The sequence below is a fragment of the Engystomops pustulosus genome, chromosome 3, assembly GCF_040894005.1.
Source record: "Engystomops pustulosus chromosome 3, aEngPut4.maternal, whole genome shotgun sequence".
Classification (NCBI taxonomy): Eukaryota; Metazoa; Chordata; class Amphibia; order Anura; family Leptodactylidae; genus Engystomops; species Engystomops pustulosus.
In genome coordinates this window covers 178,625,774-178,650,867 of record NC_092413.1, presented here as the reverse complement: position 1 = coordinate 178,650,867, position 25,094 = coordinate 178,625,774, and the positions used below count along the sequence as shown (strand labels likewise).

Below are 25,094 nucleotides of genomic sequence, written 5' to 3'. Positions count from 1 at the left end.
ACCATGACCAAATTTGGCGCGGACATATAATAAATACATGTGCAAGCTCCAAAAATTCTTTTTGTCATGCAAACTTAGACGAAAAAAAACTTGTGCGGACACAATAATATGGGCCAGATATATAAAAAGTGGTGCAAATTGCCTTAATGCAGTTTGCCTTACTCCTGCCTAGATTGCGCCTGATAATTCAATTGTTGTGCACGCTGTTTAATTATCTGGCACAATCTTGCTGTTCGTTTTTAGTAAAATAAAAGTTTTTGCAAACTTAGACAAAACTTAAAGCAGGTCTTGGGGCAGCACCTTGGCTTAGTGGTTAGCATTACAGCCTGGCAGCGCTGGGGACCTGGGTTCATGTCCCAGGGTCAACATCTGCACAGAGTTCATATGTTCTCTCTGTGTTTTCGAGGGTTTCCTCTGGTTTCCCCACACACTCCAAAACATACTGGTAGGTTGATTAGATTGTGAGCCCCATTAGGGATTTGGCAAGAACTGTGCAGCCCTGCGTAATATAAAAAAAGGAATTATTATTATTATTCCTGCCCAAGTTTGTGGCCTAGGCAGTCTATTATTATTGTCTTAGCTCTGTGTGTGTGAGTGGAGCTCACACACAAATGACTTCCAAGCATAAAACCAGCGGACTGCTCTGTGTGGCTTGAGGCATGCACATGTGCATGTGAGCATAGCCTAAGTTAGAAAAAAACATAAAGATTCAGTAATGAAAGATAGCAATATATATACACAAGAAGAGGGCAGGAATCACATGGCAAGTTTTAACTTGTGCATAAGTGCATCAGTGTCCCTCACCTCCCTCTAACCTTATCTTGACTCTGTAGGGGATAACCATCAACTAACACCTCTGTAGTCCTGGCGACTCTAGACCTTCCTTAGAGTTACCGGGATCAAGGTAAAGAGGAGCAGGATTAGTATTACAGGGTTTTTTTTGTGTTTTTTAGGTGTTTCCTTTAAATAGCAAAAGTGCTGCAGTATGGTACAACTTCTAGTCGAAGACTCAGCACAGTGTACAAAGGTTTATGTTTGGATGCGAATGTCCCCATATAAACCACAGAGCTTCCATTTTGAATTTATGAATGTACACAGGCAATGGAAGCAGGACAATTGCTTGCAAAATGTACAAGAATCTTGAGATAACTTCCATTTAAAAAACAGTAACGCACCCGATTTTCCTATTGTTGAGGGTCAGTTCACATCCCCGTTAAGTCTTAGGTGATCTGCAACAGCTAATGTGATCCAAAACATGTTGTGGTGGACCTGACATGTTGTGTGTGAACTGGACATCCAAATGTATTACAAAGGCTCTTGTTGTATGGTACACATTGTAATGATTTTTTCTTACTCAGCACTGGAGATATTTACTTAAACAAAACTCGAACATCTCTGGGATCAACATATAAGAAGGTTAAGTACATAGAATTCCGTGATGCGACATTCACAATCATAAAGGAAAGAACAGAGAATGAGAAGCATTTGGGAATTTTGGGTAAATACTTTATTTTATAAGTAATGTACAGTAAGTATATTATAGTTTAAGAAACCCTCCAACCATATGAAACATTCCTTGTGTGTCCTATTATGCATGCAGGTATTCAACTAAGTTTTCCAGGATGGGATAAGTAAAATCCCACCTCCCAACTTTTCAGGAAGAGAAAAAGGGAGCAATTTCCCTTGAACCACGCCCCTGCCCATGCAGTAGCCACACCACATTTTTTGCTTATATATAATTTCACTAAGTTTTCTTTCAAACAGGATTACCGTAACCATTTTTAGATATTTATACATTTGAACTCTTTAGATGTGGCGATATATAACATGTTCATGATTTTTTTTTCCAGTTTATTTTTATATGAGATCTAGGGAAAGGGGATGATTTAAAAAAAAAATTATTTAACTTTATTTGCTACCCCTGGCACAGATCTGCATACATGACAGGTCCTGCAGTCATTATGGAGACACATTGTCACTCCTCGATGACATCATGGGGTGTGACTATCTGTTCAAATGGTAGCGATCATGGCTGTTAGCCCCAGGTGTTTGCCGCAATATACACCCCTGTCAGCCTGTATATTATGGCGGTTGGCGGCTAGGGGTTAATACCAATACCTGCAGGATACATATCCCAAAACATATAGGGACACATTTATTAAAGGACACTTACCATCTGTTTGAAGCAGGAAAAAGAGTTTTCCAGTGTCTCTTCGTGTTGCAATAACTTTTTAACACTTTAACTTATCTTACTGATTTTGAGATTGTTTTCTTGTGACACATTGTAGTTTATATTAGTAGTATAACTTTTCAGATTGGTTGGGGTTTTGGGGGTTAAAAATTCCACAATTTATGAAAAATGTGAAAAAAATTACAATTTTCTGACTTTCAAACGTTCTATTTTGTAGACAAAAAGTCATACTACATCTTTTTTGTAGAAAACTTTTGTCTTCTTTATATTTCCATATGTTTTTTTCCGTTTGCTTATTTTTTACAAATTTTAGGGTTATAGTTTTAGTAGAAATTTCTCAAATTGCGGGCACCACTACATCCACCACACATGCGTATACTATTTCCACCTCTGCACACGGCATGCACTACTACATCCTTCGCACACGGCGTGCACTACTACATCTTCCAAACATGCATGCACTACTACCACCTTCACACCAGGCGTGTACTACTACATCCTCTGTACATGGCATACACTACTACCTCCTCCAGACACGGCGTGCACTACCACCTCCTTTAGACACGGTGTGAACTATTACTTTCTCTGCACACTGCATGCGCTACTACCTCCTCCAGACACAGCGCGCACTTCTACTTCCTCCGCACATGGCGTGCACTACTACCTCCTTCAGATAAGGCGTACACTACTACCTCATCCACACACGGCGTGCACTACTACCTCCTCCGCACACAGCGTGGACTACTACCTCCTCCGCACACGACATGCACTTTTAACTTCTGTCTTCTGTATTGACTTATAAGTGGCAGGGATCGACATTGCTGGACCAATCAAATTACAAATGAATGTCCCATACATTCATCACCCTATCGCGAAACAGGATGACGTCACAAATGCAGGAGGCACTATCCTCCGATATATCGGAAGCTGAGCGCTAAGTCACTGCAATCAGCGGCCGATATATCGGACACTGAGCCCAAAAGAGTTAAAAAAACATGCATATTATCTGAAGGCGCTCAGATAACATCATCATGAGCGCCTTCAGATAATATGCATGTTTTTTAACTCTTTCTTGGCATCGCTAGAATTTAATTTATTCGTGTCCGCACTGCTAGTCCCGCCTGCTTCCGCCCCGTATGCTATTCCTGCTCTTACTACAAACAGTTCCAAGACCTGCATCAGCCGGCGAGCCTGTAAGTGAAACTTATGGTAGACTGCACCAGTTTACTTCTGTAAACCCCGTGAGCCTTCTTCGTACACTATTATCAGAGGAGCATGGAGAGGTTAATAAATGTGAGCCATAATGTACACTCTTGTTCACACACATTTATTCCCACATAGACACTGTACATGCACTCCAATATACACTGACATTTTACATTCTGTAATGTTGGTGGCACTTTTCAGTAATTTACTAATCTTTTGTCATCCCTGCTGTGGAGCCCTCAGTTTATGACCAGAGGCTGTTAGTATTACATGGAGCTGGTCAGACAGCTCCCTGATTTCTCTCCCTCCTTGCTGTGGCCAACAACTAAACAGAGCAGGAGCTGCAGAGGATCAGGTTCATGGAGGTTTCCTGTTGCACACTCCACATTTCAGACTGCATTTCTGGGCTCCACAGCAGCTCAGCACCTGGTTCTATGTCCCCACGTCACGTGATGACTGTCTCCTTTCTTCTCATCCCAGGCACAGTCGGAGGGGCGGGGCCAGCATAGGGGAGGCGGTGCTAAAGACACCGCTCTGTGGGAGGCAGCAGAAGCTGCTAATTCTGCCAAAATATAATAGCGTTTTTTCACTACGTTTAACCCCCTAAAGGAAAATAGCGCTCAAAGTCGCAAATGGCATTTTTTTGCCATTTTGAAATATGTAAAAAATTCTATAAAAAGTGAACCAAAGGTCATTAAAGTCGCAAAAAAGTACACCGCCCACAGCTCCATACACCGAAGTATGAAAAAGTTATTAGCAACAGAAGACGGCAAAATGAAGAATTTGGGCCGCATTTAACACTTTTGTGTGCCTAAGTGTAGTAGTTGCGCCTAAATTCTGGCGCACTGTTTTGCCAGAATTATCACAAGCTACAACCATCTGTGATAAGTATATTTTCTGCCTCTTATTAATCACTTTACTTTAAACCAGCTTAGGCGCAATTTTGGCGCAGTTTAGGCGCAATGTTAGATTCAGGCACTTACATGTGATCCTGCTACAAGCTCCTCTCTGCTTCTCTCACAGCCCAGAATGAAGATAACACTCACAGCAGCACCCAGGTGTGTGACACCCTGCACCCAGTGACCTCCTCAGCAGGGGCTTCTCCTGGAGGGGATCCCCCAGTGCTGATCTCCTGCTGCACCCCTGTAATTCTGCACAGTATCCCCCTCAGATACTGTGCAGAATTACATGGGGGACACTTGTATGTCGTATCTGCAACATTCTGCAAACTTCTGCAAAGTTCTCTTCTCTCTTGCTCTGAGCTCAGCGTTTTGCAGAATATTTTATAAATAGAAGGCGATGAACTGTAAATAGAGTCTGCAGCTCCTGTCTGCAGAGTATCTAATGTATCTATTATCTGTTCTAGTGTCTGCAGTGTATCTAATGTATCTATAATCTGTTCTAGTGTCTGGCTGAGCTTCGCTGCTAGAAATGAGCTGTTATGCAAAGGGGCTCAGTGCTTTCTTCTCAGATAACGCCACCTTCGGGCTGGAGTGTTTTTGCGCCAGTTTTTGCGCCTAAATGAAAATGTTGCAAGTGATGAATATCATTAGGCGCAGCAAAACATCTGGATTGGTAAGATAGATGAGGGAAAGCTGGTTATTTTTGCTGCGTGGCTAGTTTGGCGTTTAATCGCAAAAATGGCGCGAAAACGGTGCACCTGAATGAAAAGGCGCAAAAACAACAGAAAAAACGAGTGATACATGTGGCCCTTTCTTTGGAACTGGAGATTTTCATTTTTGTACATGTATGAAAACCTATACAAATTTCCTATCTCAGTGATCGTTCTGACCCAAAGAATGAAGTAGACATGTCATTTGGAAAGCCGTAAAATCCAAGCCCACAAGAAATGGCACAAATGCGTTTTTTCATCATTTTCACTGCATTCAGAATTTTCCCGCTTCCCAGTACACGGAATGGAATATTAAATACCATCACTATGAAGTGCAATTTGTTAGGCAGAAAACAAGCTGCCAATTAGCTCTGTTGTATCATAGAGCTCTCTTGATTTTTGAAGGTGGGGAGTGAAAAATAAAGACATAAAAATGAAAAAGGGCCTGGTCCTTAAGGGTTAGATCTTCCCTCATCAGATTATCCCTTATCATATTACTAGGCTTCTTAACAGTCATACTTGATGTTAAGGGGGCTGTCTTCAAGGTAGCTTTGAAGCGAAATTCTTTATACCATCCATTGTTATTCCATGAAAACAATATTTATTTATGAAAAAAGTGGCATTCTAAGAAAGATCAATGTGGGGGCCATTAAATAGTGTGGGGACATTATTATACTTTGTAGCCATACTAGGGGGTTGAGTTAGGGGCGGGGCTTGTGAAGCAAGGTTCCAAATTGCAGTAGGTGTGCAGTCACTTTTGTCCCTTTTTGAAGTTTGAATCTATGATGAAAAAAATGTAACAGATTTCATTGCAGCCTAGATTGTTCTTCATACTACAGGTCCCCGCCTCATAACAAATGTGGGTGACAGAGTGGAGATTTATTTTAAAAACATGGCAAGTCGACCGCACTCCGTCTATGCACATGGTGTTCAACTAGAGGATAATGATGTCAAGCCTACTGAGCCTGGTGAGAACATTTGAGAAAATGATCACAAGATGATGTCATACAGTATCACTCATCATGTGACAATTTACCATGTATTTACATTACCACAGGGCAGGTACAGAAGTATGTTTGGAATATTGTGGAACGTTCAGGACCCAGTAGCCAAGAAAAATATTGCCTGACTTGGGTTTACTACTCCTTAGTTAATCAAGTGAAGGCAAGTTTTGTTTTTTATAAAACTTTTATAATGCAATCGATGATGAACTATGTAATGCATTAAAAGTGTTGTCCAGCCAGATGGAGAACCACATAAAGTTTTCTCCTATCCACAGGACAGAGCGGTCAGTCACACATATGCCTGATGTTCTATTTAATTCTATGGTACTGATGGACCCAAGTGCCATAACCCATTACTTCCATCAATGACTTCCAGGGTGACATTGAATGGAGAGGCAGCTTGCATGTCCAACCTGCTGCTCCAGTCACATGGGGTACAACCAACTCCTGTTCTCTTTGATCCATGGGGTTATACTTGATGTGGTTGGACAACCCCTTTAAGTCACTTTAGTACAGTATTGGTAAATATGCCTGACTCTATTTAGAGAGAGTATTTTACAATAACATACATACAATACTAATTCATTGGGACAAATTCAAGCAAATGTCACTGTATCTGTCCCATCATTGCCTGATGCATGTTTGGACTTTTTCCATGTGAGGATGTTATGTAGGCAGGACCAATTTTCTACCTGGGTTCACAGTATTCATAGTTGTTTTGCAGTATAATGACCACTAGCCAATACCCAGAATAACTCTGGAAGCTTTCACACACATGCTGTGCAGTTGCTAGATGTATCTAGAGCCAGACTGCAGTTGCTGATAGGATTGCGGTTGATCTAATAGTCAACAGGGGAGGGGGGCCTTCATTATTCACCTTCAGACACAAAACTGCCGTTTTTTTTCTTGCTGCACCATATTTAGTGTGAGCGCCACAATATTAGTGCTTTTCCAACACACTTAATTTTTCTTTTATCTGATTGTGTTTGAGTATGTTGCTCCACCATACCAGTGGCCTGCACCAAACTTTGCAGATAATGTTCACCTTTGTGTATGGATAGCACATTGATGCCCAAAATGCGTACTTGAAATGGTACAATTTAATTTTTTTTTGAGCTAGTTAGACCCCCATGGATCCGAAACATTGCATTGGATGGGATTCATAGCATCACACTGTATCATCATAAGTCAATGATACTGTATTGAGGGGCCACACATTGACCAGCCTCAGGGAACAGGACTAGACAATGAGACGTCCTGATAACCTATGACGGTTCATAACTGCAAACCATGGCAGAAATCCAAACCTCAGCAGCTCATTTTTCCCAGTATGTATCCATGTGTGAATATAACAGCTTATAGTAGATTGTATCATAAAATATTAATTATATTGACACCATTTTCTTTCTTAGGACACATACAGCGGATTGATCGGATCCCTTGTCGTCTGCCAGAGAAATTATGTTCCATTTGAACCTGTTCTGCGTTATTTTCTCCTTTTCATGGTGTTTGATGAAAATGCATCGTGGTATATAGATGAAAATATCCAGAAATATTCCCTGCATCCAGAGGAAGTAAACAAAAATGATCCAGACTTCACTGAAAGCAACATGATGCATGGTACTATACACCTGTCACTTTTCTAATATAAATATATATATACAGGCGGTTCCCTACTTAAGAACACTCGACTTACATACGACCCATAGTTACAAATGGACCACTGGATATTGGTAATGTATTGTACTTTAGTCCTAGGCTACAATGATCAGCTGTGACAGTTATCACTGGTGTCTGTAATGAAGATTTAGTGTTAATATTGATTCTTATGACAACCCAACATTTTTAAAATCCAATTGTCACAGAGACCAAAAAAGTTCTGGCTGGGATTACAATGATAAAATATACAGTTCCAACTTACATACAAATTCAACTTAAGAACAAACCTACAGACCCTATCTTGTATGTAACCCGGGGACTGCCTGTATATATATATATATATATATATATATATATATATACGGTCCCCTACTTAAGGACACCCGACTTACAGATGACCCCTAGTTACAGACGGACCTCTCTGCCTCCTGTGACCTCTGGTGAAGCTCTCTAGATGCTTTACTATAGTCCCAGACTGCAATAATCAGCTGTAAAGTGTCTGTAATGAGGCTTTATTGATAATCCATGGTCCAATTACAGCAAAAAAATTTAAAACTCCAATTGTCACTGGGACAATAAATTATACAAACGATAATTATACAATTACAATTATTATACAATACAAAAGAAAATTATACAATTATAGAATATACAGTTTCGACTTACATACAAATTCTACTTAAGAACAAACCTATGGGACTTATCTTGTATGTAACCCGGGTACTGCCTGTATATAAAAATACATTGAAAATGTTAAGTATTTTTTATTCCAAAGTGTCCACGCAATGTTTCAGATCCTACACACTGGAGCCTTTATTAAGATTGAGAAAGGCTCCCGTGTGTAGGAGCTGCACTGTGCATGGACACTTTGGAGTCAAAAGAACTTTAAATTTTTTTCAATTTTGGAGTGTTGCCAATTAGAGATGAGCGAGCACTAAAATGCTCGGGTACTCGTTATTCGAGACGAACTTTTCCCGATGCTCGAGTGCTCGTTTCGAGTAACGAGCCCCATTGAAGTCAATGGGAGACTCGAGCATTTTTCAAGGGGACCAAGGCTCTGCACAGGGAAGCTTGGCCAAACACCTGGGAACCTCAGAAAAGGATGGAAACACCACGGAAATGGACAGGAAACAGCAGGGGCAGCATGCATGGATGCCTCTGAGGCTGCTTAATCGCACCATTATGCCAAAATTATGGGCAACAGCATGGCCATGACAGAGTGACAGAATGAAGCTAGATAGCATCTAAAACATCCAATAATTGACCCTGACACTATAGGGGACGGCATGCAGAGGCAGCGGCAGCAGCGGAAGGCTAGAGAGTGGCATGGCGACATACCCTAAATGGACTCAGGCTTCAAACCAATGGGTAGCAGAGAGGAACCAAAGAAGGTGAGCAAGAAGCGCTCAAATAATATTGGTACATGATAAAAGTTTGCCAGTATATTTTGTGGATTACACAGCAGGGTGGCGACAAAGTTAACATGGAAGCCATGAAAACAATCCAAAATTCTGCCTGACACAGCTCGTTTGATAAGGGGACGATGTATGGAGGCAGTGAACTAGTAGTAGATTAAAGGTACTGCAGTTAAAACTATGTTAGTTGGTTCTTGGCATGGAGCTGGCGCTCCGCTGCCAGGCGAGCTTTCGCCAATCCAAGCCCCTGTCTCTAGGCTACTCCCCAAACAGCACTTCTAAGAACCTTTCGGATAAGATCAAGTGTAGTAGCGTTCTTATAAGTTTGGGATATGGCGGGTGAGGGGAATGTAAACATCTGCGCAAGAAGCGTTGAAATAATATCCGTAAATGAAAAAAGTTTTCCAGTATATTTTGTGGCTTACACAGCAGGGTGGCGACAAAGTTAACAAGTTTGATGTGGAATGCCCTGCAATAGCTCTTGGGCGGTGTGCCTTTTATCACCTAGGCTCAGCAGTTTGAGCACCGCCTGCTGTCGCTTAGCAACGGCACTGCTGCTGTGCCTAGAGCTACCGACTGATGGCACCATGCCCACGGATGGTAATTCGGAGGAGGTGGAGGAGGGGTGGGAGGATTTGGAGGTATAGTAGGCCTTTGAGACCTGGACCGAGGTAGGCCCCGCAATCCTCTGCGTCGGCAGTATATGACCAGCCCCAGGGTCAGACTCGGTCCCAGCCTGCACCAAGTTAAGTGTAGTAGCGTTCTTATAAGTTTGGGATATGGCGGGTGAGGGGAATGTAAACAGATGCGCAAGAAGCGCATGATGCGCATGGAGCTGGCGCTCCGCTGCTAGGCGAGCTTTCGCCAATCCAAGCCCCTGTCTCTAGGCTACTCCCCAAACAGCACTTCTAAGAACCTTTTGTATAAGATCAAGTGTAGTAGCGTTCTTATAAGTTTAGGATATGGCGGGTGAGGGGAATGTAAACAGATGCGCAAGAAGCGCTGAAATAATATCCGTAAATGGTAAAAGTTTGCCAGTGTATTTTGTGGATAACACAGCAGGGTGGCGACAAAGTTAACAACTTTGATGTGGAATCCATGAAAACAACCCAAATTTCGGCCTGACAAACCTCGTTTGATAAAGGGACGATGTATGGAGGCAGCTATATGGACGACTTTTGGAGGTAGCAATGGAGACAACGTGTGGAGGCTGCTATGGAGACAATTCAATTTGGATAGTGCCTGTATGTGGCAGTCCAAAAAATTTTTCAAACCAGAGGAGCAGGTAGGTGGCCCTCCAGAAAAATGGAATAGATTGAGTGCCTGTATGTGGCAGTCCAAAAAATTTTTCAAACCAGAGGAGCAGGTAGGTGGCCCTCCAGAAAAATGGAATAGATTGAGTGCCTGTATGTGGCAGTCCAAAAAAGTTTTTAAACCAGAGGAGCAGGTAGGTGGCCCTCCAGAAAAATGGAATAGATTGAGTGCCTGTATGTGGCAGTCCAAAAAATTTTTCAAACCAGAGGAGCAGGTAGGTGGCCCTCCAGAAAAATTGAATAGATTGAGTGCCTGTATGTGGCAGTCCCAAAAAATTGTTTAAAACAGAGGACCGGAAAGGTGGCCCTCCAGAAAAATTGAATAGATTGAGTGCCTGTATGTGGCACTCCCAAAAATTGTTTAAAACAGAGGACCGTGTCGGTGGCCCTCCAGAAAAATTAAATGCATAAAGTACTATACCTAGAGCCAGTGGGCCCTGTCAAAAAACAGCCAGTTTCCTCTGCTTTACTGTAGAAAGAGGAGGAGAAGGAGGAAAATGAGGAGGAGGAGGAGTGGATAAATTATTCAGGTTGAGCTTCCTTCACCTGCTGGAGATTTGAAATTAGGAGAAATCCATGCTTTATTCATCTTGATAAGCGTCAGCCTGTCAGCGCTGTCAGTCGACAGGCGTGTACGCTTATCGGTGATGATGCCACCAGCTGCACTGAAAACCCGCTCTGACAAGACGCTAGCGGCAGGGCAGGCAAGAACCTCCAAGGCGTAGAGCGCCAGTTCGTGCCACATGTCCAGCTTTGAAACCCAGTAGTTGTAGGGAGCTGTGTGATCATTTAGGACGATGGTATGGTCAGCTACGTACTCCCTCACCATCTTTCTGTAAAGATCAGCCCTACTCTGCCGAGACTGGGGACAGGTGACAGTGTCTTGCTGGGGTGACATAAAGCTGGCAAAAGCCTTGTAAAGCGTACCCTTGCCAGTGCTGGACAAGCTGCCTGCTCGCCTACTCTCCCTCGCTACTTGTCCCGCAGAACTACGCACTCTGCCGCTAGCGCTGTCAGAAGGGAAATACTGTTTCAGCTTGTGCACCAGGGCCTGCTGGTATTCATGCATTCTCACACTCCTTTCCTCTCCAGGGATGAGAGTGGAAAGATTTTGCTTGTACCGTGGGTCCAGGAGAGTGAACACCCAGTAATCGGTGCTGGAATAAATTCTTTGATCGCGAGGGTCACGGGATAGGCAGCCTAGCATGAAATCTGCCATATGCGCCAGAGTACCAACGCGTAAGAATTCACTCCCCTCACTGGCCTGACTGTCCATTTCCTCCTCCTCCAACTCCTCCAACTCCTCTTCTTCTGCCCATACACGCTCAACAGTGTAGGACTCAACAATGGTCCCCTCTTGTGTCTCGCCAACATTCTCCTCCTCTTCCTCCTCATCCTCCTCCACCTCCACCTCCTCCGATATGCGCTGAGAAACAGACCTAAGGGTGCTTTGGCTATCAACAAGGGAATCTTCTTCCCCTGTCTCTTGTGAGGAGCGCAAAGCTTCCGACTTCATGCTGACCAGAGAGTTTTTCAACAGGCCAAGCAGCGGGATGGTGAGGCTGATGATGGCGGCATCGCCACTGACCATCTGTGTTGACTCCTCAAAGTTACTCAGCACCTGACAGATATCAGACATCCACGTCCACTCCTCATTGTAGACTTGAGGAAGCTGACTGACCTGACTACCAGTTCTGGTGGAAGTTGACATCTGGCAGTCTACAATCGCTCGGCGCTGCTGGTAAACTCTGGATAACATGGTCAGTGTTGAATTCCACCTCGTGGGCACGTCGCACAACAGTCGGTGAGCGGGCAGTTGGAGGCGGCGCTGCGCTGCCCTGAGAGTGGCAGCATCTGTGCTGGACTTCCTGAAATGCGCACAGATGCGGCGCACCTTCGTGAGCAAATCAGACAGATTGGGGTATGTCTTGAGGAAACGCTGAACTATCAGATTTAACACATGGGCCAGGCATGGCACATGTGTCAGTCTGCCGAGTTGCAGAGCCGCCACCAGGTTACGGCCGTTGTCACACACAACCATGCCTGGCTTCAGGTTCAGCGGTGCCAGCCACAGATCAGTCTGCGCCGTGATGCCCTGTAATAGTTCTTGGGCGGTGTGCCTTTTATCGCCTAGGCTCAGCAGTTTGAGCACCGCCTGCTGTCGCTTAGCGACGGCACTGCTGCTGTGCCTAGAGCTACCGACTGATGGCGCCATGCCCACGGATGGTCGTTCGGAGGAGGAGGTGGAGGAGGGGTGGGAGGAGGAGGAGGCATAGTAGGCCTCAAACACCTGGACCGAGGTAGGCCCCGCAATCCTCGGCGTCGGCAGTATATGACCAGCCGCAGGGTCACACTCGGTCCCAGCCTCCACCAAGTTAACCCAATGTGCCGTCAGAGATATATAGTGGCCCTGCCCGGCAGCACTCGTCCACGTGTCCGTGGTCAGGTGGACCTTGTCAGAAACGGTGTTGGTCAGGGCACGGATTATGTTGTCTGACACGTGCTGGTGCAGGGCTGGGACGGCACATCGGGAAAAGTAGTGGCGGCTGGGGACCGAATACCGAGGGGCGGCCGCCGCCATGAGGCTGCGAAAGGCCTCGGTCTCTACTAGCCTATAGGGCAGCATCTCCAGGCTTAGCAATCTGGAGATGTGCACATTAAGGGCTTGGGCGTGCGGGTGGGTTGCACTATATTTGCGTTTCCGCTCCAGCGTCTGGGGTATGGAGAGCTGAACGCTGGTGGATGCTGTGGAGGATCGTGGAGGTGACGATGGGGTTTTTGTGGCAGGGTCCTGGGCAGGGGGCTGACTATCAGCTGACACAGGGGAAGGAGCAGTGGTGTGCACGGCCGGAGGTGAACGCGCTTGTTGCCACTGAGTGGGGTGTTTAGCATTCATATGCCTGCGCATACTGGTGGTAGTTAAGCTAGTAGTGGTGGAACCCCTGCTGATCCTGGTTTGGCAAATGTGGCACACCACAGTCCGTCGGTCATCCGGTGTTTCCTTAAAGAACCTCCAGACTTCTGAAAATCTAGCCCTCGCCGCAGGAGCCCTCGCCACGGGAGCTTCACTAGTTGACACATTTGGCGCTGATGCACCAGCTCTGGCCCTGCCTCTCCGTCTGGCCCCACCACTGCCTCTTCCAACCTGTTCTGGTCGAGGACTCTCCTCCGTCTCAGAAGCACTGTGTTCACCCGGCCTCTCAACCCAGCTTGGGTCTGTCACCTCATCATCCTCCGATCCCTCAGTCTGCTCCCCCCTCGGACTTCCTGCCCTGACAACAACTTCCCCACTGTCTGACAACCGTGTCTCCTCATCGTCGGACACCTCTTTACACACTTCTTCCACTACGTCAACAAGGTCATCATCACCCACAGACTGCGACTGGTGGAAAACCTGGGCATCGGAAAATTGCTCATCAGCAACCGGACAAGTGGTTTGTGGGAAGGGTCCAGAAAACAGTTCCTCAGAGTATGCCGGTTCAAATGGCAAATTTTGCTGGGAGGGGGCAGACTGGGGGGGAGGAGGCTGAGGTGCAGGAGCTGGAGGAGTGCCGATTTCGGTGACATGGATGGACTGCGTGGAAGACTGACTGGTGGACAAATTGCTCGAAGCATTGTCGGCAATCCACGACATCACCTGTTCGCACTGTTCTGGCCTCAACAGTGCTCTACCACGATTCCCAGTAACTTCAGACATGAACCTAGGGAGTGTAGCTCTGCGGCGTTCCCCTGCTCCCTCATAAGCAGGTGGTGTCTCACCCCGCCCAGGACCACGGCCTCTGACCCCTGCAGTAGTTGGACGCCCACGTCCCCGCCCTCGTCCTCTACCCCTAGCCCTCGGGTTAAACATTTTGAAAATGAGAGTTATAACTTGTATTTTTTTTTTAACTTTTTTTTTTTTTTTGTTTTTTTTTTGTGTTTTTTAGTTTTTAAAACCAAACGATGCTATCCTATTGCTATGGCTATTTTCTAGCCAAGTATTACAGCACACTACTATGCCAGATGAGATGACGCTGAGTTATGAAAAAAATAAACGTAAAATAAAAAAGGAAATGGCAGACTGTGCCTAATTGAAATACAACCCCGGGCCCTAATAAATTTTCCCACTTCGGTCTTTGCGATGGATATGTGCGTCACTAAAACACAGTGGTCGCAAGTCTGACTCCAAATTGCTCCCAATTTGATAGTAGATGCACTGCAGCAAGTACAGCCACCAGCAGATCAACCAGAAATCAAATATATATAACGCTACTGTAGGCGTAATTAAGACGTTTGTATTCTCCTATGGCTATTTTCTAGGCAAGTATTACAGCACACTACTATGCCAGATGAGATGACGCTGAGTTATGAAAAAAATAAACGTAAAATAAAAAGAAACTGGCAGACTGTGCCTAATTGAAATACAACCCCGGGCCCTAATAAATTTTCCCACTTCGGTCTTTGCGATGGATATGTGCGTCACTAAAACACAGTGGTCGCAAGTCTGACTCCAAATTGCTCCCAATTTGATAGTAGATTCACTGCAGCAAGTACAGCCACCAGCAGATCAACCAGAAATCAAATATATATAACGCTACTGTAGGCGTAATTAAGACGTTTGTATTCTCCTATGGCTATTTTCTAGCCAAGTATTACAGCACACTACTATGCCAGATGAGATGACACTGAGTTATGAAAAAAATAAACGTAAAATAAAAAGAAACTGGCAGACTGTGCCTAATTGAAATACAACCCCGGGCCCTAATAAATTTTCCCACTTCGGTCTTTGCGATGGATATGTGCGTCACTAAAACACAGTGGTCGCAAGTCTGACTCCAAATTGCTCGCAATTTGATAGTAGATGCACTGCAGCAAGTACAGCCACCTGCAGATCAACCAGAAATCAAATATATATAACGCTACTGTAGGCGTAATTAAGACGTTTGTATTCTCCTATGGCTATTTTCTAGCCAAGTATTACAGCACACTACTATGCCAGATGAGATGACGCTGAGTTATGAAAAAAATAAACGTAAAATAAAAAGAAACTGGCAGACTGTGCCTAATTCTACTCAAACCCCTAATAAATTTTCCCACTTTGGTGTTTGAGGTGGATATGTGTGTCACTAAGAGCTAAACACAACGGTAGCAAGTCCCCCTGCTAATTCCTCACAATATGGTACTAGCTGCAAATAAAAAAAAAAAAAATTATAACGTTATTGTAGCCCTAAGAAGGGCTGTTGGGTTCTTTTAGAATCACTCCTGCCTAACAGTAAGCTAATAGAACAACCTAACGCTTTCCCTGAGCAGCAGCAGCTCTCTCCCTAGCGGCATCCAGACAGAGAATGATCCGAGCAGCGCGGGCAGCGGCTAGTCTATCCCAGGGTCACCTGATCTGGCCAGCCAACCACTGCTATCGACGTGTAAGGGTACCACGTCATGCTGGGTGGAGTGCAGAGTCTCCTGGCTTGTGATTGGCTCTGTTTCTGGCCGCCAAAAAGCAAAACGGCGGGAGCTGCCATTTTCTCGAGCGGGCGAAATACTCGTCCGAGCAACGAGCAGTTACGAGTACGCTAATGCTCGATCGAGCATCAAGCTCGGACGAGTATGTTCGCTCATCTCTATTGCCAATCTTTATCTTTTGTATATTGATGGGCTGAGTCAAACCCCCTGGGCTTTGAACCCCCCTATATATTTTTTTTTTGTGCTGCTTTCCTATACTTTCCTATATATATCTCTTCTGTCTCTGACTTTACTAACAATGACTTTCCACTTTCAGACCATAACCTTCTCTCTTTTACTGTAAATAGTTCTTGTCCTGTACAGAATAAGTCCATTTATCACACATACCGGAACCCACGTGCCATCAGTGTTCCCCACCTCATAGAAACTGTGCAGCCATCGCTGTCCCCCATCTCCTCTCTCTCCTGTACTAACCTGGCCACTAATCATTACAATCATGTTCTCAAAAGCGCCCTGGATAAGATGGCACCACCATCGGTTCGAGCCTTTCGACACAGATGTAGGCAACCTTGGCAGACGGCACTAACCCGTTTCCTTCGTAAGTGCGCCAGGAGTGCCGAACGTCTGTGGAGAAAATCGGGCACTTCCTCTGACTTTCTTCACTTTAAATTTATGCTTAAATCCTATAACTCTGCTCTCCATCTTGCTAAACAGGTCTATTTTACTAATCTAATATCTTCTCTTTCTAACAACCCCAAAAGGCTTTTCAATACTCTTCACTCCTTACTAACACCAAAGGTGCAGCCACCGGTCACAGACCTTGGGGCTGAAGATCTGGCCACCTACTTTAAAGATAAAATTGACTGCATTCGCCAGGAAGTAATTTCTCAGTCCACTAACTCCATAAATCCACTTTTCTCTGATACCTTACCCTGTTCACTCTCTTCCTTTGAGCCAGTCACAGAGGAAGAAGTGTCCAGGCTCCTTTCCTCTGCTCGCCCCACTACCTGCATCAGTGACCCCATCCCCTCACATCTCATACAGTCTCTCTCCCCAGCAGTCACTTCTCACCTAACTAAAATCTTCAACCTCTCTCTCTCTTCTGGTGTCTTTCAAGCATGCTATTGTTACCCCTTTACTAAAGAAACCTTTCCTGGACCCATCCAGTGCTGCTAACTACCGACCAGTTTCTAACCTCCCTTTCATCTCCAAACTCCTGGAACGCCTGGTCTATTCTCGACTTTCCCGTTTTCTCTCAGCTAACTCCCTCCTTGACCCCCTGCAATCTGGTTTCCGCCCTATGCATTCTACTGAAACTGCTCTTACTAAAGTCTCCAATGATCTCCTCACTGCAAAATCCAAAGGTGACTATTCTCTCCTCATTCTTCTGGATCTCTCCGCAGCGTTCGATACTGTGGACCACCAGCTCCTCCTCAGGATGCTTTGCTCCATTGGCCTAAAAGGCTCTGCACTCTCTTGGTTTTCCTCCTATCTCTCTGACCGCACTTTCAGTGTCTCCTTTTCTGGATCTATCTCTTCTTCTGTTCTGCTCTCTGTCGGGGTTCCTCAGGGCTCAGTCCTAGGTCCTCTCCTCTTCTCCCTCTATACTGCACCCATTGGACAAACCATCAGCAGATTTGGTTTTCAATATCATCTTTATGCTGATGACACCCAGCTGTATACCTCAGCACGTAACATTACTCCTGCCTTAATCCAGAACACTAGTGACTGTCTCTCTGCTGTCTCTAACATCATGTCCTCTCTCTTCTTGAAACTTAATCTTTCTAAGACCGAACTTCTTGTCTTTCCACCATCCACTAACAGAGCCTATCCTAACCTCTCCATATCAGTCTGTGGGGTCACCATAACCCCAAAGCAGCAGGCCCGCTGTCTTGGGGTTGTTTTGGATTCCGACCTCTGCTTTGAGCCACACATTCAATCTCTTGCTCGCTCTTGCCGGATGCATCTCAGAAACATCTCCAGAATCCGACCGTTTCTCACATTTGAAACCTGTAAAATGCTAACTGTTGCTCTGATTCACTCTCGACTGTAACTACTGTAACTCTCTACTAACCGGTCTTCCACTCACCAAACTCTCTCCTCTCCAATCGATTCTTAATGCAGCAGCCAGGCTCCTCTTTCAGACTAAACGCTACACGGATGCCTCCAGTTCATGCCAGTCACTGCACTGGCTGCCAGTCTCCTTTCGAATACAGTTTAAAATAATAACCCTCATCCACAAAGCTCTGAATAATGCTGCACCTTCCTACCTCTCCTCTCTTATCTCAGTCTATCGCCCAACCCGTGCTCTTAGATCTGCCAGTGATCTTAGATTAACCTTTACCCTAGTGCGGACCTCCCACTCGCGTCTCCAAGACTTCTCTAGAGCTGCACCAATTCTATGGAATGCTCTGCCCCGGACTATCAGACTAATACCTAACCTCCAAAGTTTCAAACGTGCTCTTAAAACCCATTTCTTTAGGCAAGCCTATAACACTCATTAACTGCATGAAGTTTTAACTCTTCTACTAACCCGTCCTGTGTCGTCCTCCCATCTGTTATCCAGCAACCAACAGGCACCAGACTTCTCTGCAGTCCCATTCACCCTGGACCTGGTATATATGATGACGGCTGATTGGTTCAAGCGACAGCAATTCCATTTATTATATTTTGTTCTATTCCCTAAGAAGAATGGCTTGACCATTAAAAATTCTTTTACCTCGTGTTACCCCATCATCCTCATAAACCGTAAGCTCTGGCGAGCAGGGATCTCACTCCTGTTGTTCCATACAAATGTTGTGCTCTGTCATGTTATATTATATTTGCATTTGTTTCCTATGATTTGTAAAGCGCTATGTAATATGATGGCGCTATATAAATAAAGATTATTATTATTATATTATATATACCACCTCCTATAAATAATAACATCCAGATGCTAAAGCCTAGGTGCTTATAAACTCTGACAAAGAATATCTTACTATCTGTAATAGAACTGTGTGGATGAAACACAACCTAAAATATTTCCATGTAAATGCATCAAAAATAAGTGAAGTTTATTTGTGGAATATCTTTGAATATGGTACAATATCTTGTATTTTTAGGTATCAATGGACTTTTGTTTGCCAACTTGGAAGGCCTTACAATGAAGGTCGGAGATGATGTGTGCTGGCATCTTATAGGTTTTGGGGGTGGAGTGGATGTTCACACCGCACATTTCCATGACCACAGCCCTGAATATACGGTAATTTTACTTTATACATTTTTTCTAGAAAGTGTTTAAGGAGTTTTAATGCCTCAGCACAAGGGCATCCCAATCCATACAGTCTCTATGTGGTGGAAGGACAGTGTCATTGTACCTTCATCTAAGATAGGTGACCATCAGTATACAATTATGGGGCTGCACTGTCATCTTCTTAATTGTAACTGTATGACAGAAGCCTGTATGATCATCATCAGTATGTTTATAGGGAGAAAAAAAACTCTTTTCAAACACCTGGCACGGAAGGGTCCATGCCATTTTTTCTGATGAAACTCTTGTGCTGGAATGTCACACATGTGTCATTAGTTTGTAATTGTGTTCCTGTCTATGTCTGCTAGTTAGATGTATCTGAAGGGATTTTCCAGTCTGGGGATTCAGAATTTAAGGTGTAGAGTGCATTAGCTTGCATTAGTTGCCTTTTGAAAAAGTTAGGAAATTGAAAGGTCTTGCAAAAGCAGGAATTCCACATTGGCATCGGGTGATAACTTAGGCAACACTGTAGAAAATGCAACCACAGTGATCTTTGATGGGAGGTTCAAAGGTCAAATTCACCACTGCGAGACTTTTTTTTATAGATCACCATTAACGCCTTAGAGCTCGGGGCTTTATTGCTCAGAGATGTATCAGACACAGAACTAATGTCAGCATCATAAAACACGAGGTGTCAGCTGTAACTAACAGCTGACATCCCAGTGTAACACATGCGGTTGGAGTGAGCTGTGATTGTGGGTGTTTAACCTGTCAAATGCAACGGTCAGTGCAACATTTAACTTGCCTGCCAGGGGTCTCTCCCCCATGATGCCCCCCATGCTCTGTCTTTGTATTACAAGGTATACATCAGTATTGCAGGGTATTATCATGAACAAGCAATCAGATAATTACTTGTTTATGTCCCATGGTCAAACTAATAAAAAAAAAAGTTAAAAAAAAAAAAGTTATTCAATAAAAAATAATTTAATAAATATGCCCTAAATCACCATTAACACATAAAATGACATATAATATGAAATAGGTCAAAATCATAATACAATCCCCACGTATATAGTATCAGTGCGTCCATAACAACCTGTAGAATAAAAATAAATCATTATTGAACCTGGATGATGAACGCTGTAAAAAAAAATTATGATTTTTACCTATTTCAGCCCCTTAAAAAAATACAAAAAAAAGTGATCAATAAAACATATCTACTCCATAATGATACTACATGTCCCACAAAAAAAACAAGCCATGAACCAGCTTCGTAGACAAAAAAAAAATAAAAGTGTTATGCCACATGGAAGACGGTAATGCGAAAACGATAGATTTTTCCCCATATTTGGTTCTATTGTGAGAAATTTAGTAAGACATAAGAAAATATATCTTATGGTATCCACATCATCGTACTGACCCATAGCATAAGATGTTAGGCTTTATGGTGAACACCAAAAAAAATAAAGCAAAAAAATCAATCACATAATTCATGCTTTTCTACACCCCAAAAAAGTAAATATGTTAGACAATAGGGCATACCAAAACGGTACAATGGAAAATGCATCTCATCCCGCAAATTGCCCACACATGACCCCACTAAAATGTTATAGCCTACAAAAGGGCGGCAATGAGGAAACTAAAATCCACTAAGTTCTTTAGGATAAAACTGGCAGCTGCAGGGCGCTCCTTGACTTCTGCGCCTCACTGTGCGCCCATACAACTAGTAACGGCCGCATGTGGGGGGTCGCTGTACTCAGAAGAAATTGCGTAACAAATTTTAAGATGGGTTTTCTCTTATTATCTTTTGTAAATGTGTACATTTTAGGGCTAAATAAATGTACCGATAAAGTTAGACCATTCTAAATTTCATCTCTATTTGATTTTAATTACTATGCAGCACTCAAAGGGTTAAAAATCTTCCTAAAAGCAGTTTTTAATAGTTTGGAGGGTGCACTTTTAAAAATGGGCAGATTCATAGTGGGATTCTAATAATTTTTATATTTAAAACTCATTTAAAGCAAAAATGATCACAAAAAATTTCAGGAAAAAAAAATGATAAACTCTATTTGTAATCTATCCAAAGTCATTTATGAATAAAAGGACTTTTAGAAAATGATGAAAACATAAAGTTCAGATATTGGAAATGTTATTGAGCAGCTAATTCGGGTGCTAAAACTATCTATCTCAAGAGCAGATCATTGCAAATTTTGAAAATGACAAATTTCTCCAAAAATTTAGCAAATTTTAGTTTTTTTTTTTATTTTTATAAATAACCGCAAACATATCAACTAAAACTTAGCATAGACATGAAGTACCAGGTGTCACAAAACAATCACAAAATCATTTTGGTAAGTTAAAGTGTTCAAAAGTTATAACTATATATAGCGACACATGCCAGATTACAAAAAAAAAAAGAGGCCGAGCCTTACAAACTGGCTGCGCCTTGAAGGGGTTAATTCCATGGTGCTGTAAAATCAGTAAAGTCGGCGGCACATGTGGCATTTTGAACCCATTTTCGGGCCGTTTCTAAGCAGTCCATTTTAAAATGCAAGCGTTTTTGACCAGTTTTAATTACGATAATTAGTAAAACCTGTCAAAAACGCTTGGGTTTTTTAACAGACTGCTTTAAATTGGTCCAAAATGGGTTCAAAACGCCACGTGAGCCGCCGGCCTAAGGGATTCACATACATTGAGAAAGCAGCGAATACAAATGCAAAACCTACAAAGATCTGAATACAAGGAGAACCCTACCGTGAGGGCTCACAATCTATATGGTAGGGTGGAGGGAGACGCGAGGTGAGGGAGCAGAACAGTTCAGTTATTGCGTATTGTAGACAATTCTTAATGCCATCAATTTGTAACTTTTGTTCCATCTTGCAGGCAACTTATGTTTATCGAAATGATGTATTTGAAATTTTTCCTGGAACAACTCGAACTGTTTGCATGAAAGCAAAGATCCCAGGCACGTGGTTCGTGCACTGTCATGTGGATGACCACCTCTCGGCAGGGATGGTGACTGTGTACACAGTCGTGTAAAGTAGGTGTGAAATCTCTCATTATTCACTTTTAATGTACTGGCAGCTAAATGACACATTTATTCCTAAAAAAAGGGTCTCAATACTAGAACCATATCAATTATGTGTTTCTCTACAATATGAGCCCTGCAAAGGCAAACTCCCTGTTATGTGCCGAGATCAAAATTGTTGATTCCTAAATATGACCTCTATTACTAAGTCCAAAAAGATGTGTCTAATAGAAAAACCTGTATCGCAAAGTACAGTATTGTAGACTGATAGATATGATGAGTAATGGATGTTCTCTTTTATAGGGGATGGATATTCAACACATATAAAAGTTCTTCTAAGAGTAGAGAGCGCAAGACAAGGAAGAACCTGAGATCGAATATTACAAGAAGTATCAAGAATATAATCATAAATTACGCTAATTATATAGAACAGCTAACTGTAGAAAAAATGTATTCGCAGTAATATATGGACTTGTCATTTTGTCATGATTTTAATGCACATACTGGAAAATCACTGTATCTAAAAAGTACAAGTTAGAGTATTTATCACCCGACTTCCCTCTAGAAGGAAACTGCATGGCAAAATCCTTGTGGTGAAGTAACCGTATCATCTAAAATGGCGATTTGTTCAGCAAACCCTCTTATACACAACACATCTCTGCACTGTCACACTGTAGCCACACTGTCCTCTTCCCCCCTCCCCAGTAACCACACTGTCCTCTTCCCCCCTCACAGGTAGCCACACTGTCCTCTTCCCCCCTCCCCAGTAGCCACACTGTCCTCTTCCCCCCTCCCCAGTAGCCACACTGTCCTCACACCCCCAATAACCACACTCCCTCCCAGTAGCAACACTGTCCTCACCTCCCCCTCAATAGCCACACTATCCTTGCCCCCCTCCCAGCAGCCACACTGTCCTCACCCCCCTCCCCAGTAGCCACTGTCCTCACCCCCCTTCCCAGTAGCCAATTGTCCTCACACCCCCAATATTACCACCCCAGTAACCACACTGTCCTCACCTCTCTCCCCAGTAGCCACACTGTCCTCACACCCCCTCCCCAGTAGCCACACTGTCCTCTTCCCCCCTCCCCATTAGCCACACTGTCCTCTTCCCCCCTCCCCAGTAGCCACACTGTCCTGTTCCCCCCACCCCAGTACCCACACTGTCCTCTTCCCCCCTCCCCAGTAGCCACACTGTCCTGTTCCCCCCACCCCAGTAGCCACGCTGTCCTCTTCCCCCCTCCCCAGTAGCCACACTGTCCTCTTCCCCCCTCCCCAGTATCCACACTCCCCCTGACTAGCCACACTTTCCCCTCGCCAGTAGCCACACTGTCCTCACCTCCCTCTCAATAGCCACACTATCCTTGCCCCCCTCCCAGCAGCCACACTGTCCTCACCCCCTCCCCAGTAGCAACACTGTCCTCATCCCCCTCCCCAGTAGTCACACTGTCCTCACTCCCCTCCCCAGTAGCCACACTGTCCTCACCTCCCTCCCCAGTAGCCACACTGTCCTCACACCCCCAGTATCCACACTCCTCGCCCTCAGTAGCCACACTGTCCCCTCCCCAGTAGCCACACTGTCCTCACTCCCCTCCCCAGTAGCCACAATGTCCTCACACCCCCAGTATCCACATTCCCCGCCCTCAGTAGCCACACTGTCCCCTCCCCAGTGGCCACACTGTCCTCACCCCCCTCCCCAGTAGCCACACTGTCCTCACCCCCCTCCCCACTAGCCATACTGTCCTCACACCCCCAGTATCCACAATCCCCCCCCCCCCCTTCAGTAGCAACACTGTCAGATGCGGCAGATGTGATGACATCATCATGTGGGCCAGCCTCAGCACTGTTTCGGGGAGCAAGAATAGGTGAGTTTTTCATTGTGCCCCTTTGCTGCACTCCTGACGAGCGCAGCATGGCGGCAGACAACAAGAGGAGTGGGAAAGTGATCATTTGTACCAGTGTCTTAAAGTGACCAGGGAAAAATTTTCTTTTCAGCGTTGGGCCCTCTTGGACCCGTGGGCCCAGCACTTGCCCAGGTAAGCCGGGTGCTGGCTCCGGCCCTGGACAGCTACATAAAAGGTTACATTCCTGTTACTTACTTTTCACAATAACACAAGCTATATAGCAGAGTAGAGGCTGCTGTAAATGGCATCCTGGGTTTTGCTGTCTGAAACACAAGGTGATAATGACTAAGAATGGCTGATTTCATACTATCAGTATGGTGAATATGTAACTGCTTTATGAATTGTGATGCTTTACAAATAAAGGAATCAAATATTAGAAGAGATTACACTCTGAATTGATATTTATTTTTATGGATGTGGATTCTATGTCTTGGTCCGGACCCAATCTTCAAGCACAGTGGCACATTCAGGTCGGGTGAGCCTTTAATGCTTTCTTCTTTTGCCTTGCTCACTACGACCCTTGTGAGTAAAGTAGCAGTGATGACAAGAAAATGCTATGCCTTTTTTTCTAGATTACTGACTAATGCTGGAACAACCAATCAAAATTTCAATGATTCTGCTTTGAGTGTATAAAACGGATTTACGCATCTAGTTGGATAGTACAGGCAGTCCCCGGGTTACGTACAGGATAGGTTCTGTAGGTTTGTTCTTATGTTGAATTTGTATGTAAGTGGGATCTGTATATTTTATCATTATAAGTCCTGTGGTCTCTGTGACAATTGAAGTCATATGCCGGGTGCGGGTGCATGGAGAGGGCTCAAGGGCTGATCCCTCTCCATAGATGGTAAGTCTTTGCTGCATTTTGCAGCAGAGGCTTACTGGTAACAACCGTGGTTGGTGCTAGCACCGATTGCACGTGTTAACCCACTGATTGCTGCCAGCAAAGCTGCCAGCTTAAAAAAAATGGCGGTTAATGGGCAAGGGACGTCATCGGGGAGCTGCGAGCATGACAGCCTCGGGTCTTCTGAAGACTTAAGGCTGTCTTGTTTTAACTCTATTTTTATTACAATGTGCGATCAGCTCATTGTAAT

General features: G+C 44.2%; 1 protein-coding gene across 1 annotated transcript in view; it reads left to right on the top strand.

The window, feature by feature from the left end:
- The window catches only part of LOC140122346 (ceruloplasmin-like), a 64,454-nt gene extending 40,068 nt beyond the window's left edge, over window positions 1-24,386 (top strand). The window contains exons 13-19 of the mRNA XM_072143101.1: window positions 1,359-1,498; window positions 5,849-5,977; window positions 6,067-6,173; window positions 7,426-7,633; window positions 18,947-19,086; window positions 21,958-22,114; window positions 22,406-24,386. Coding sequence (XP_071999202.1) covers window positions 1,359-1,498; window positions 5,849-5,977; window positions 6,067-6,173; window positions 7,426-7,633; window positions 18,947-19,086; window positions 21,958-22,113 — 880 coding nt within the window. The 3' untranslated portion in view covers window position 22,114; window positions 22,406-24,386. The remainder of the gene's footprint in view (window positions 1-1,358; window positions 1,499-5,848; window positions 5,978-6,066; window positions 6,174-7,425; window positions 7,634-18,946; window positions 19,087-21,957; window positions 22,115-22,405) is intronic.
- The last annotated feature ends 708 nt before the right edge of the window (window positions 24,387-25,094 follow it).